Source organism: Echinops telfairi, unplaced genomic scaffold (genome assembly GCF_000313985.2).
Source record: "Echinops telfairi isolate 266 unplaced genomic scaffold, ASM31398v2 ScPeMD7_7469;HRSCAF=8507_0, whole genome shotgun sequence".
Taxonomy (NCBI): Eukaryota; Metazoa; Chordata; class Mammalia; order Afrosoricida; family Tenrecidae; genus Echinops; species Echinops telfairi.
Window position 1 is genome coordinate 54,971,636 of NW_022111372.1, and position 13,673 is coordinate 54,985,308.

Here is a 13,673-nt window from a genome sequence, read left to right on the forward strand (position 1 = left end):
GCAGTGCTGCTGGCTGGCTCCAAATCACAGCCTTCAGGTTAGTGAGCTGAGCGTCAATCACTGGCACCGCCACCAGAAAGTGCTTAGTCGACACTGTGTGAAGGAGTCCAATGCGATACTCACTGGATGACTCTCCTCTCGGCTGCTCGGCACATTCCTGGCAGCGAATGAACACTTAAGATACAAGCTGGATTAACTAACAAAATGAAGGTTCTTTCTGGGGCATCCCCCAGAAAATGGGGATAGCAAAGCATATATACTTGTCTGTTCATTTCACGCCGTCTCTGAAAACGTGCAAACACATAAAACATTTCGAATGGGCTCCAGGGCAGAATCACATGCCCAGCAGGACTAGCGACGAGTGTGAACACTGCCCTCTCCTGGCTGACCATGGCAGTGGTGGCTTCGTGTGAACACTGCCCTCTCCTGGCTGACCATGGCGGTGGTGGCTTCGTGCACGGGCAGTGGGGAGTGGGGTGAGGTGAGGGAGGTGGTGTGTGTGTGTGGTGTGTGTGTAATATTTCCACCTCAGTGGCTGTTTAGGCTTGCAGAATCAGATAGGGAGGCCAGTTCAAAATCGACTGCACGCAACGCTCTTTTCCGGAGGAGGGATACGGTCAGTCAGAGGGAGAGTTTTCAGGGAGTGCTCAAGTGGCTGGGAATCTGGGGCTGCTGCTCCTGAACAATTCATGCTCACGCAACTTCTCACCGACGCTACAGGGTTCTGCGGGGCTTTTCATCCCACTTTACAGCGGAGGAGGCGTGAGGCTCAGGGAGGGGAGGCAGCTTGCACGAGTAACAAAGCCAAGCCTCAAAACTGGCTTTGTCTTCTAACCCTAACCACCCCACCTCCAGGTCCTCTGGGCGATAAACACAGAGGGGCCCTGGCTGGGATCTCAAGCTCCAGAAGCCAGCGCCAGAGCATAAGCAGACGCCAACACCTTGGCCCCGGGCTTGCCTGGGTCACCCCCTAGCCTTAGAAGATCTCCGGCCCAGACCTGCCTCCACTTCTCCCCCCTTGGTTATATTTAGCACCTGCCCCTCGTCACTTTGGTGCCAGCCGGGCCTCCAGTGGCGGTGCCACCGCGAGGCCTTCCAGTGTACTCTGCCGCGGCTCTGCACCGGGATGGCTGCAGGCTCCTGCGCCCGGCCGGCCTGTAGTGTCCTGCAGAGCTTATGACACACGGCACGTGATGGCAGCTTAGTAATGCTTTGTTGAGTGAACAAAGACATAATCCACGCCATGCTCTTAAAATCTAGTCATCCAAACACACATCCAGAGGCTCCCGGGGACAACTTTGAACACTAAAAGGATCTGAGATATGAAACGCATCCGCTTTATTCAGGAATGATGTGCGGGTTCCTCGTCCTTCCCACTCCTCCTTCCTAGCCTCCCCAGCCTGGGCTTAGAGGGTGCCTGGGAGGGGAAGGACAGGAGGTCCTCATGTCCCCAAGGCTGGCCTGCACGTGCTGTGTGCACCCGGCTCTGGGCGTCCTGATGATAGGTCTCCTCCCTCCACTGGGCTTGGCTCGCCCTGCACATCGCCTCTTGCAAGAAGCCAGGAGCCAAGCTTCTGTCCACTTCTCAGCCAGGGCAGCCGACTGCTGCTCCGTGCGCCGGGTCGGGCCAGGGCGAGAGGTGTGGGCGGGTCCCAGCACAGAGCTCCGAGGGCCGGAGCTGGGGCTCGCAGGTCTCACAAGAACGGGAAGAGCCGCTTCTTCACAATGTAGAGGACGGTCGCAAGGAAGAGCGCCAGGGCCAGGAAGATGAGGAGCTTGTCCGTCAGCTCGCGGCGATTGTACTTGGTGATGAGCTTCCGCCCCAGCTGGATGGTCCCTGACATGGACTTGAACTCCTCATTTGCATCCAGGATAGTTCGTGAAGAAGTAACTGCAACACAGCAAGGAGGAACTCTGACCCGGGCTGTCCCACGCACTAGGCCCGGGCCTGGCTGTGGCAGCAGGTTCCCCAGTGCCCGAGTCAAAGACCACGAGAGACCACAACAGGCTAGGGGACAAGTATGTGAGGAGGAGGGAGCCCCACTGCCCTGGGTCCCAGCCAGTCCAGGGAGGAGTGTAGACTGTTTACACACAATGACACACGCCCATCACCAGGAAACCCTGCCCCAGCCGCTTAACCTGAGCTTTCTGAAACTACCACAAAAGCCAGCCCGCAGGGTCATGGGAGCAAGGCGGGGCCAGAAACCCAGAGCCGCCAGGCCTTTCCATCAGTGAGGCCGCAGCAGGGGGCCTAGTGTCCGAACTGCTCCTTGCAGGAGCACAGGAGGATGAGAGTGGCCTGGGTCTCATCACAGCCCTCCCATGTGCCACTCCTCCAGGCCTGCGACACTGGCCAGAGCTTGCTTCAGCCTGTGGACCCCTGCACTGTGGCCACTGTGGGAAAAGTAGAGGCACAGGTCCCGTAAGAGCTCACGTGCCCAGCCCGACCCGGAGGGGAGCAGCTGTGCCTAGAGAGTCGAGTCCGGCTCCAGAACATCCCTCTACTGAAATCTGAGGTCAGGTGAAAAGGCAGGTGTGAACGTCTCCGCTCATCTATGAGGGAGAACACAGAACGCATGCTCGGAGGAGCCAGAAGGACCAAACAGGAACTGGGAACAGCGAGTGTCTGCGGGGGGACCGGACGTCTGTGAGTCAGGGGTGTGGGATCCAGGGGCGACTTGTCTTCTAAGGATCCCCTTTTGCATCACCTAGAGCTGCGCGAACCAGTGCCGCAGCGACTGGCCCACACTGCGGGGTCTGCCGGGGGGAGGCACACACAGGATTTTGAAGAGAAGACCCATTAAAAGGACATAAAACTTGATCATTTCAATATGAATTCCATAGCAATGTGTTAGAACTCTTCAAATTAATCTCCCTTGTTCCTTTGCACTTTTAAAACCGTGCCTGCTGAAAGCTCCACGTGGCACCCATGAGCCACACGCTCTTTCGCTCTTTCCGTTGGGCAGTGCGGGCACGTAGTTTTGCTTTTTTCCTAAACACTCTAAGTACAGACTGCTTATTTGTTGTACACAGATAACATACATGTCACTCGGCTTTGCAAGCCACATAACTCCTCACACATTAGCTCCCAGGCACGCCATGTGTGTGTGTTTTATGTGGGGGTGTACTGTGTGAAAAAATGTGGTCTCTTAACTTTCCGCAGACTTGTCAATAAGTCACCACAGGACACTGAGCAGCATTTGGAAAAGGCTGATGGAGGAGAAAAACAAAAATCTCTTGGCTTTCTTCCCCCCATTTCAGAGTTAAAAAGTACGCCCCTAATAGCTATCTTTCTAGAGAGCAGGGAGAATGTCACAAAGTAGACACGAAGAGCCACAGGCCCATGACCCACACCCAAGAACTGCCGACTACTGGGAACCCTGTCCCCTGCCGACTCCCACCCCGCCACCCCTCCCTCCCCACGACTCTGAAGACTGCGCCAAGCACCACGCCCCTCATGGGCATTGACCCAAGCAGGGTTTGTGACCATAAAGAAAGGGAGTTTCTTTCTTCAGAAGTATCTCTTCTCTAAGGTGTGCCCACAAACAACTCCCAGTGGGCGCCCGCTTGTTCCTCAGAAGCCCCCAGCCAGCCTGCTTTGGAGCAGAATTCTGTCACTTCAGGGCCCGGGCCTGCCTGGGGGCCAGCGGCCTGAACCGCTCCAGCCTGTTCAGATGGTGCACAGAGAAACAGGGGTTCTGAATCACAGGCGGCTTTTAGGGGTGATAATGCTGACAATGGGAGTCCTGGGGCACAGGGGTTCCACACTGGGCTGGTAACCACAGGTGGCAGTTCAAACCCACCAGTGGCGTTATGGGAGAAAGATGGGGGTGACCATTCCTGTAAAGAGCTGCAGGCACAGAGACCCACAGGGCCCGCTCTATCCTGTCCTCTACCGTGGCCGGTTGTCACAGGGACTTGATGGCAGGGAGTCTGGGTCCTGAGTTGACTCTAATTGTAGTGCTTGTTCCAGCTGATGGCCGAGGCTCTGTCTTTTAGAGGCATCCTGGGATACTTACTGGTGACAGCTGGGATTTAATTCAAATTAATCCAGGTGGGGGCAGGGTGAGAGAAGAGCTGGGTCAAGATGGGCCCTGAGGGGTTACCTGCTGAAGCTGGGCCGGCCCCGGGCCTCTGGGCACTGAAATGCTCTCAACGCTGGCACGGTGTGTGTGAAATTGTCCCCCTCCCCGTATCAGGAGGGGCGAATTCTTTTCCTGCCTTCTGAGGGGCATGCCCGGAGAGGCGGGCATCAACTGTGCTTCAAGGGAAAGCGACAGAGGCTCCCAAACAGCCTCTTCCCCAGCCTCTGGCTCTGAAAGGAGCCTCACAGTCAAGGGGACACTGTGAGAACACTCTGAGCAGTGGCCCCGCAGCCCTGGTGGCGGCTGCACTGTGCTTCTCCTGGGGCAGTGACTCCCACACCCGCCGGATGTGAGTGGCCCCAGATGCCTCAGTAAAACCCAGCTCCCAGGCCCTCCCAAGCCCTGTACACAGCGGCGCCAGGAGACCCTGGGAACACCTGTCCTGGGGAGATCTGGGCTGAGAGGTTGGGGGGATGTCCAGCTGAAGCATCGTGACCAAAGAGGGGTGCATGGTAAGCGCAGGCTGCCAAGCCGCCTCATGAGTGAGATGCCCCACCAGTCAGTGGACTCCTGGTGGACAGAGAGGCCTGGGAGCCAGCGCTGCAGGCAGGCTGCTTGCCAACCCAGCCTCACCTAGAGTCTGCATGGCCTCCTCGCTCTGCTGCACCTGCTGGGACATCATCCTGCTGATACCCATGAGGCTCTCGGTGATGCTGCTGGACGTCTGGGCCAGGTTCTCCTTGGGGGTTCGCCTACGAGCGCAGGGAAGGGGAGAAGACAGTTAACACGGGCAAGGCTGCATGCAAACCCATGTCCAAAGGAGAGGCCACTACGGAATCACAAGAATTTTAGATGACCACAGTCGTGCGGTGGGTGTGGCCAGACCATGTTCTGGTAGATGAGGGGAGCATGAGCTAGACGGCAGCTGGACAGCAACGTGGCCTAGCGTGTTAGTAGCCTTCAAATGTTCATGCTTACCACCCGGTAAGGACCCCCCCACCCCATCTCTCCAACACCAAAGCCAAACTCACTGCAGCAAGTTGAGTCCAACCTTACTTACATGGCCAGGTAGAACTGCCCCTACATACGCCCAAGACTCTAACTTTTTAGGGGTGTAGAAAGCTTCATCTTTCTCCTGCAGAGTGGCTGGTGGTTTTGAACTTCTGACCCTGTTAGCAGCCCAATGTGTAATCCATTGTGCCAGCAGGGCTCCTTCACCTCTCCGTAGGACATACCAAAATGGGGGCGGCGCCTTAGGTTCTAGCTTGTGCCCTGTGGGACTGCGATGTTTGACTATGGGAAGAACTAGAGATGTAGCGCCCACAGAGGAGACTGGGTCACGCAGTGGGGAACAGTCCTACATGCTGCTCAAGTTTTGTTTCAAGAGTGGTGAAAACAACAGACATCTTTGTGCTCAAGTGAATTCGAGCAGGGTATTAAATGCTATGATTGCATGTAGGATGCCGATATGACTTAGTAAAAAAAAAGACTGCATGGGAAAAATGAGTACCAGGATTCTGGTTTATTTTCATTTTGTGCTTTGCACTTTCTCTCCGGCTCTAGAAACAGCATCACTAATCAAATGAAATCTCCATCTCCCTACAGCGGATCCCCACCTTGCCAGCTGCCAGAGCCCAGAGGACAGAGAAAGAGCTACCTCTGCCGGACGAGCTCTCCCCCCTGCAGAAGCTCGGTCTTCTCCAGGTTGTCGATGGCTATCTTGCAGGTGAGGTTTGCTTTCCTCCAGGAGGTCTGGTTGCTGGAACCGGAGGGATGTGGGTGAGTTTCTGCTCTCCCTGTACCCCACCTCTGCTCTGCCTGCCCCCAGGCTGTCAGCTCCAACCAGGGAAGGGTGGGCACGGCCCAACCCCGGGAGTCCACCCCACCTGCTGCCACTCCTTCCTCTTCCCTTCTGCCTGGGACCGAGGTTTACAGTCGGGGGTCCCTCGGTGGCACACGGGCCAAAACATGTAGCAGGAAGCAATCAGGAATGCACCACTTGCAGATCACGCTAGTCGTCTGTCGCCTCCCATGAGCTCCCCGTTCCCCACCCCTGGCCCCACAGGAGCGCCACAGCTGACGGGTGACATGCACACAGCTGTGTCTGTCAGGGTGCTGCTGCAGGGTTCCCCACAGCAGACGCAGAGCCGCAGACACACAGAGGTCTGGCAGGGGGTGGGGGGGGCACCTCGCGAGGCTGCAGAGGATCTGAGCAGAAGCAGGGCTTCCGAAGAGAACGGTCTGCACAGGAACAGTCTTGGGAAGGTCAGCGGAGCCTCAGATCTTTTTGCAACTATCCTCTTTCCGATTATGATTGAGCTAGTTTATTGTGCTAGCCTGGCTGATCAACACAAGTGGGATTAACTGAAGGGCTGAGAGATAAATGGCGTGGTGAGCCTCGCCTTTCTTGTCTCTCGCTCTTTGATCATTGGATCAGTGTGTGGCTGCCTTGCTTGTTCTGTGCCTCAATTTAAAGGCTACACTGCCTGTGGGATGCCTAGCCTGTGGACTGTGTCGCTGTAAGTTGAGGTCCCTTTAAGACATCTCTGGAGCTGGGGACTGGCGGTTGGTGACCTGCCTTGTGATTGGTTGCTGTGCTGACATAGCCTAGCTCTCTCTACAAATAGAGGAAGATCTGGCAGCAGACAGGACTTGAAGGACTGCTAGTCTCTCACAACTCTCTCTCACGGACGTGAGTTGCACTGAGCCATTTGTAGTGCTTTATAACTTAACTGTTTATTTCTTGTATTATATATTTATCTGTATATGATTTAACAGTTCATTTCTTGTTATATATCTAATTATCTTTATAAATATATTATTAGCAATTTGGTTTTTTCTCTGTAGAGAACCCAGTCTAACACAATGACGCAGACCGAAACATGAGGAGCGAGCTCATGTTTCATGCTGACAATCCAGTTGAAAGCGGCACACCACCACTAAGTCAGTATCAAGAGTCAGCATGGCGCCGTAACTACATACTCAGGACTGACACACAGTGACAGCCCCCAGGGAAAGTGTCTTTAATATTGGGCTTGCTCAAAGTTGTTGGTTTCATTGGCTGACAGTCAAGTCCTACCAAAGCCTTTGGATCCATCGTAAGAGGATGCACTTTGGTGGACGGTTCCTGGTTCCAGTTACTCTCCTTAGAGAAAAAGAGCCAGTGCCATGGCTAAGACTCCACTTGTTAGCCACAAACTTGTTGTGTTTTGGTATTTCCAGAGCAGGGGCCACCGTGATGACAACTAGTAACCATTACAGAAGCCATTGCCTTTTTGGTTTGGTTTAAATTGATGAAACAATATAGCACAGTGCCATGAGCAGCGACCCACCCCTCTCGGTCCCCGATTGAAAAAAGCACTGATCTAGAGAGAACGTCAGCTTGTGTGTGTGCCGACACAGCACGGCCTCACGGCACCAGGCAGAGCACACACACCTACGCCCTTACCTGGCAGGGCCCAGGCCCACCTACCTGAGCATCTGCTTCTTGTGATTCTCCACTTCCTGCAGCAGAGCTTGCTTTTCCGACTCCTTGTCTTGCTCTTTAGCTGACTGCTCAAGCTCCTGTGGGGCAAACGGCTCTGCAGTAAAATGATTTTAAAGGCAATATACAAGCAGCAAATCGTGTGTTTCTACCAACGCCATAGCACGGCACTTGGCTACGCCTCTGAAGGGGGACCGTAAGAATGCTGGGTCACACACACTAAGTGTACTTTAAATAGCTAGCTCCATCTGCCAAGACATTTGCACCGTTGATCTGATCCTTACTACTGGGGTGCTCAAGGAGCTGACATTGCAGGGTGCGAGGAGAGATTAGTATTATGCACGTTTTGGGGAGGCCACGAAGCTACTGAAGGAAGTTAACAGTGGTCGAACAGGCGGACAGTTCAGCAGCAGAGAGATGAAGTCATGCTGCGTTGAAGAAAAGTCCTTTAGGAAACATAATAAATCAGCATTACGACGGAACAACAGAGGAGAAGCAGGCCAAATCACTGCCCTTCAATAGAAAATCAGTTCAACAAATTAAGATACATCTACATAAGGGACTCCTGGTCAATGATTAAAACAAGAAGAGGAAGCTCTCTACTACTGACATGTAAGGATTTCTAATACAGACATACTGAAAGAGCAATGCTTCCGTATGTGGTAATACAAAAAAGAAGAAAGACATTTTTAAAATGTCATTTTGAGTATTTGAGTAGAAGACCTAAATAAACTAAAAGTGGTTACTTTGGTTAGTCCAGAGGAGTCATGGGCCACACAGACACCAGTCCCCACAGCCCCGAGACCAGAAGAACTAGATGGTGCCCAGCTATCACCACCAACTGCTCTGAACAGGATCATATGACCAGAGTGGGTGGAAAAATACAGAACAGAATACAAAATCCTAAGAGAGAGCAGGCTTACAGGTCAGATAAGAGACTGGTGGAAACCCCCTGAGGCTACGGCCCTTCCCTTCAGGTCTGGACAAGGTTAGAGGGTTAGGAAAGGAGGAGGAGGAGGAAGGGAACCGGAAACACGGGGACGAAGTGGGGTAGAGGTGCACTGGGGACTGCAAGGGGGGAGTCGGATCAGAATGTGCAGGGAATGCTGAATGTGGAACCAGGCCCTGTTCTGTAAAGCTTCACCTAATTCATAGTGACTTGTCTTCTTTTTAATAAATAAAAATAAAAGTGGTTTGAGCGAGCAGAATAGAGCAAACACGGAGGATTCACACACACACACAAACACACACACACACACACACACACACACACACACACACACACACACACACACACACACACACACGTGAACTTTATAAAAGTAACACTTCCTCCAAAGAGAAACACCCCAAACTGCAATGATTAGATTGCTGGAGATGAGGCAGAGATGAGCTAGCTATCGGGCATTATTGGGTTTCAAAAGTTAACAGCTGCAGCAGAAAATCCAAGGGTTCAAAACTGCCCAGCGGGCCAGCTTCTCTGCCAGCCCTGCCACAGACTGCTCTGCTGATGGAGCTCTGGGGGCCGTGTGGTGAGAAAAGCAGTCCTTTAAACCAGCGGTTCTCAACCTGCGGGTCTTGACCCCTTTGGGGGCCCAATGACCCTTTGACAGGGGTCACCTAAGACCATCGGAAAACACATTATTTCCAATGGTCTTAGGAACTGAGACACCACTCCTCTATATAGCAAAATGTAGCAATGTAGTTTACTGTTGTTATATTAAGACTTGTTACCCATGCTACACCATGCTTCGAGACAAAATTTCATCTATTTGTCATTAGAAATAAGTATTTCACAATTTATAATTACATATTGTTTTTGTGATTAATCACTATGCTTTAATTATGTTCAATTTGTAACATGAAAATACACCCCACGTATCAGATATTTGTATGACGGTTCATAACAGTAGCAAAATTAATTATGAAGCAGCAACGAAAATAATGTTATGGTTGGGGGTCACCACAACATGAGGAACTGTATGAAAGGGTAGTGGCATGAGGAAGGTAGAGAACCACTACTTTAAAGCCTGTGATCACAACACACTGAGGACTAGGCCTGGCCAAAGCACCCATTTCGCCCGCAGAGAAGGCCTAGCACTATAAACAGCCACACGCTTCAAATGGCCCCTTCTTCCTCCCCAGTGTCTTTTGGGGCAATATGTAAAGCAGAGGTAAGTTCAGGAGTGTTAACTGTGCATGTGGATGAGGACCCTGTGCTCGGTCAAGGGGAGGGGCAGCAAAAAAAGAGGAAGACCCTCAACGAGGTGGACTGACCAGGTGGCTGCAACAGTGGACTCCTCGAAGAATAATTTTGAGGCTGGCACAGGACTGGGCAGCGTGAGTGTCTCTCAGTTGTGCACATGGTCACTATGAGCTGGAACCATCATGAGCTGGATCCGACAACACCCAACGACAAATGCATACGGTGTGTCTGGTGACCAGAGACACAGGGAAGAAGGCACTGGGCAGTCAAGGGGCTGGACTGGGGGCACACGGGGAGGGTTGGAGAGAGCCGTGACTTGGTTAGTTAGGTACCGCCAAGTAGCTTCCGACTCCCAGTCACCCATGTACCAGAACGACACACTGCCCCGCCCTGCACCACCCTCACGGTCCTTGCTATGCACGTCTTCCAAGGCAGACAGACGTGTTTCTTCTCTGGCAGTCCATGGTCTCTCCACTATTGTTCACCAATATGTAATTCAGAGGTAGAGATTCTTTTTCTGCCTCCCTTACACACAGTCCAGTTTCTATATGCATCGGAAGTGGAGAGTGTGGGAGTGACACGCAAGTACTGGAAATGACGACAGGGCTTTCGGGTGCCCGCCCTCCACGAGGACCTGCAGTCACAAGCTCCGGATCTTGCCCTGGACGCCAGCTTGGCACAGGGCTGCGCTCGCTATCACACGGTTTCCTACATCAGCCCTCGCGTAGCCACTGATGCAGAGACGAATCTCAGGGCCAGGCCCCCTCCCCGGCTCTCCAGCATCTCGCACTGTGGCCGCTCACCTGGATTCTGTGCCGTAACTGCTGAAACTTCTCTTTGACTTTAGTGTTCAGTTCCGTGAGTGCACCGAGTGGTCCTGAGCAATCGCGGATATCCTAGGAAACAGGGAAGAGATGCAAGGATGAAGGGCAATGGAATCAGTGAGGCCATCTGTGTAGACAGGGCCTCTCATCCCCATCTTGCTAGCCTCTGCGACACCAGTCAACCCTTCATGCACATCTCGTTTCCCATCCTCCTCTCGAGTGCCTTTCAGTCGATCAGAGAAGAGCAAGGCAAGAACACCACTCTGGCTTGGCCTAATTATGGGCTCCTGAAGTTTAGCAAAGGAGCCCTACGGTGCTCATGTGCTAGGTGGAAGGCCAATGGTTTGAAAGCCGGGGAGTCCAAGTCCTTAGACATTATAGCCTTGTCTCCTCTACTATCCTCTGGGGTAGTCGACTCTGCCCGACACGGGCACTACGATTTGGAATCGACTCAGCGGCACGAAGTTTTGTCTTGATTGTTTTGAAGGTTTAAAAAGAGTTTGCAGGCTGTGGAAACAGGGCAAACTCTCACAGCTCCATCACTGACCACACTCAGGGGCACAGTTCTGCTCAGACACATGGCCACGAGGCAGAACCCGCTGGATGACAAAACCCCACGGGGCCAATACGATGGACTTCAAGCTGCTTAAATGTCCAACAGGCCTGGGCATCCCAAAGTGATTCTATTAATTTACATCTTTCCAACTTGACAACCATAATGCTGACACATCATCCAGGTTGACCTTCTTCAAACCATGAGGGGCCTTCAATAATGGAATTTCCCCACAACTTTTTAAGCCCCTTCATATGAATCACAGTTTCACAGACATAGTTCCACCACTGATGTTGTCAGTGTGTGGTGCTGTGGTGGTTTGTGTGTTGCTGTGATGCTAGAAGCTGTGTCAGGGGCATTTCAAATGCCAGCAGAGTCCTGCAGAGTGAGCAGGCTTCAGCAGAGTTTCTAGACTAAGAACAGACTACAAAGAAGGTAGAGGCGGTCCACCTCTGAGGGTCGGGGTAACAGTGACGGAGGAAGAACTGCCTCCTCACAATAGAATCAACCTTACGGATGTGGACGGAGCAGAGCTCGGCTCAATGAGAAGAGACAAGGGCGCACGTCCATTAATAATCAGAACATGGACTGTGCACGTGGGAAAACTGGAAGTAGTGAAAAGGGAAAGGGGGCAGGACACAGACCCAAGTCCCAGGCCTTAGTGAACCGAAGAGAACTGGTATTGTCATGCGGAATCGGGCAAGCATACGGTCTACTGCGTCAGGGTGATAACCTGAGGAGCGGAGGCATCGCATCCACTCTCGAAAACCAAGAGAGATCCCGAAGTACAATGGTATGAGTGACAGGAGCACCTCCATAGGTCTACAAGGAAGGCTACTTCACATATCCATAAGTGTCACTCACATTTACACACTAACGCCTAGTGTGACAGGGTTGTGGTGCCAAGGAGGCCTCCACAGGGACAGTGGGCGGAGTTTAGTCGGGTTGCAGCTTGACTGGAGGGAAACCGAGATAAATACTTGTTATGGGCTGCTGCTGGAGCTAGTTCTTTGCCTCACCCGTGTAGTGCTACACCATGCTGCGAATGGGTAGAATGGGCACGCTGGGTGCACCGTGTGAGCTTGAGGCTGGCAGGTCCTGCCGCTGGGTATCGCTTGAGTTTGAGATTGAGCAGCTCCTGAGCTACTGACTGCTGCTGTCTCCCTGCTGCCTGCAGCTGACTCGGCCTGTCTTGCCACTTGCTTCCTGGACCTTGGAGCAGACAGCCCACTTAGTTGAAGGACCTGCAGTATATTAACTGTTTCATGGAAGTGAGTTAAAATGAGTCCTCCGTGCTGCGGTGTGGACTAATTAGCGGATACATTCCTTCTCACTGTATAAATCTGTGTGTGTGTGTGTGTGTGTGTGTGTGTGTGTGTCCTGGTTTTGTTTCTCTAGAGAACCCTGCCTAATGCAATAAGGAAAGAGAAATCCAAGACATGTGATCAAGAAGCGTTGACAGTAACTGGTGACTGGGATGTAAAAGTTAGAAAGAAAGAGGAAAACACGACCTTGGAGTTAGAAAGGACAAGCCACTTATTTATTCACCGCAAATACCATTTTTCAACAACACAAATGGCAGCTATACATGCAGACCTCACTGGACAAAAACAGAAAAAAAACCCGGTTGACCTTATCTGTGGAAAGAGAAGATGAAGAAGCTCAATAGCATCAGTCAGAACAATGTTGGGTTAACTATAAAACAGACCATCAACTGCAAATTCAAATGGAAGCTGAAGAAAACGAAAACAGTCCAAGGAAACCACAATATGACCTTGAGCATACCCCACAAGAATCTGGAGCCCACATTGAACACTAACGGTCAAAAGACTGAGGAATTACCCAAATTCTACCTTACATATCCAGCAAGACCAGAGCATGTACACTGGTACAGGTAAGAGCTGGAAACACAGGGAATCCAGGGCAGATTAATCCTTCAGGACCAATAATGAGAGTAGTGATACCAGGAGGGTAAGGGAATGGTGGGGGGAGAAAGGGATAGCCGATCACATTGATCGACAAATAACCCCTTCCCAGGTGGCAGGCAACAGAAAAGTGAGTAAAGGGAGACAGCGGTTGGTGTAAGACATAAAAAAAATAATTTATAAATTATCAAGGAATCATGAGGGAAGGAGGGAGGGGGATTGGAATGAGCTAATATCAAGGGCTCAAGTAGAAAGAAAATGTTTTGAAAATGATGATGGAAACATATGTACAAATGTGCTTGACACAATAGATGGATGGATGGATGGTGTTAAGAGCTGTGTAAGCCCCCAATAAAATGATAAAACAAAAACAAAAAAAGAGATGAATTGTAGGATGACACCAGGTATATACCACATATACTCGTGTATAAGCCGAGTTTTTCAGCACATTTTTAATGCAGTTTTTGTGGTAAAATTAGGTGCCTCGGCTGCTATTCGAGTCGGCATATACTCAAAATATACAAATACATGAAGAAAGCAAAAGGTCATTAAAAAACAAGTTTGATAAGGTCCAAATAGCTATCATAAGAAACCCC

The 13,673-nt window shown here is 51.7% G+C and overlaps 1 protein-coding gene across 1 annotated transcript in view; it reads right to left on the reverse strand.

The window, feature by feature from the left end:
• Positions 1-1,316: 1,316 nt before the first annotated feature.
• The window catches only part of BNIP1 (BCL2 interacting protein 1), a 16,725-nt gene continuing 4,368 nt past the window's right edge, over positions 1,317-13,673 (reverse strand). Inside the window, exons 2-6 of the mRNA XM_004696792.2 lie at positions 10,579-10,671; positions 7,558-7,649; positions 5,743-5,844; positions 4,719-4,837; positions 1,317-1,891 (exon numbers count right to left, since the gene is read on the reverse strand). Of these exons, the coding sequence (XP_004696849.1) occupies positions 1,695-1,891; positions 4,719-4,837; positions 5,743-5,844; positions 7,558-7,649; positions 10,579-10,671 (603 nt within the window). The 3' untranslated portion in view covers positions 1,317-1,694. The remainder of the gene's footprint in view (positions 1,892-4,718; positions 4,838-5,742; positions 5,845-7,557; positions 7,650-10,578; positions 10,672-13,673) is intronic.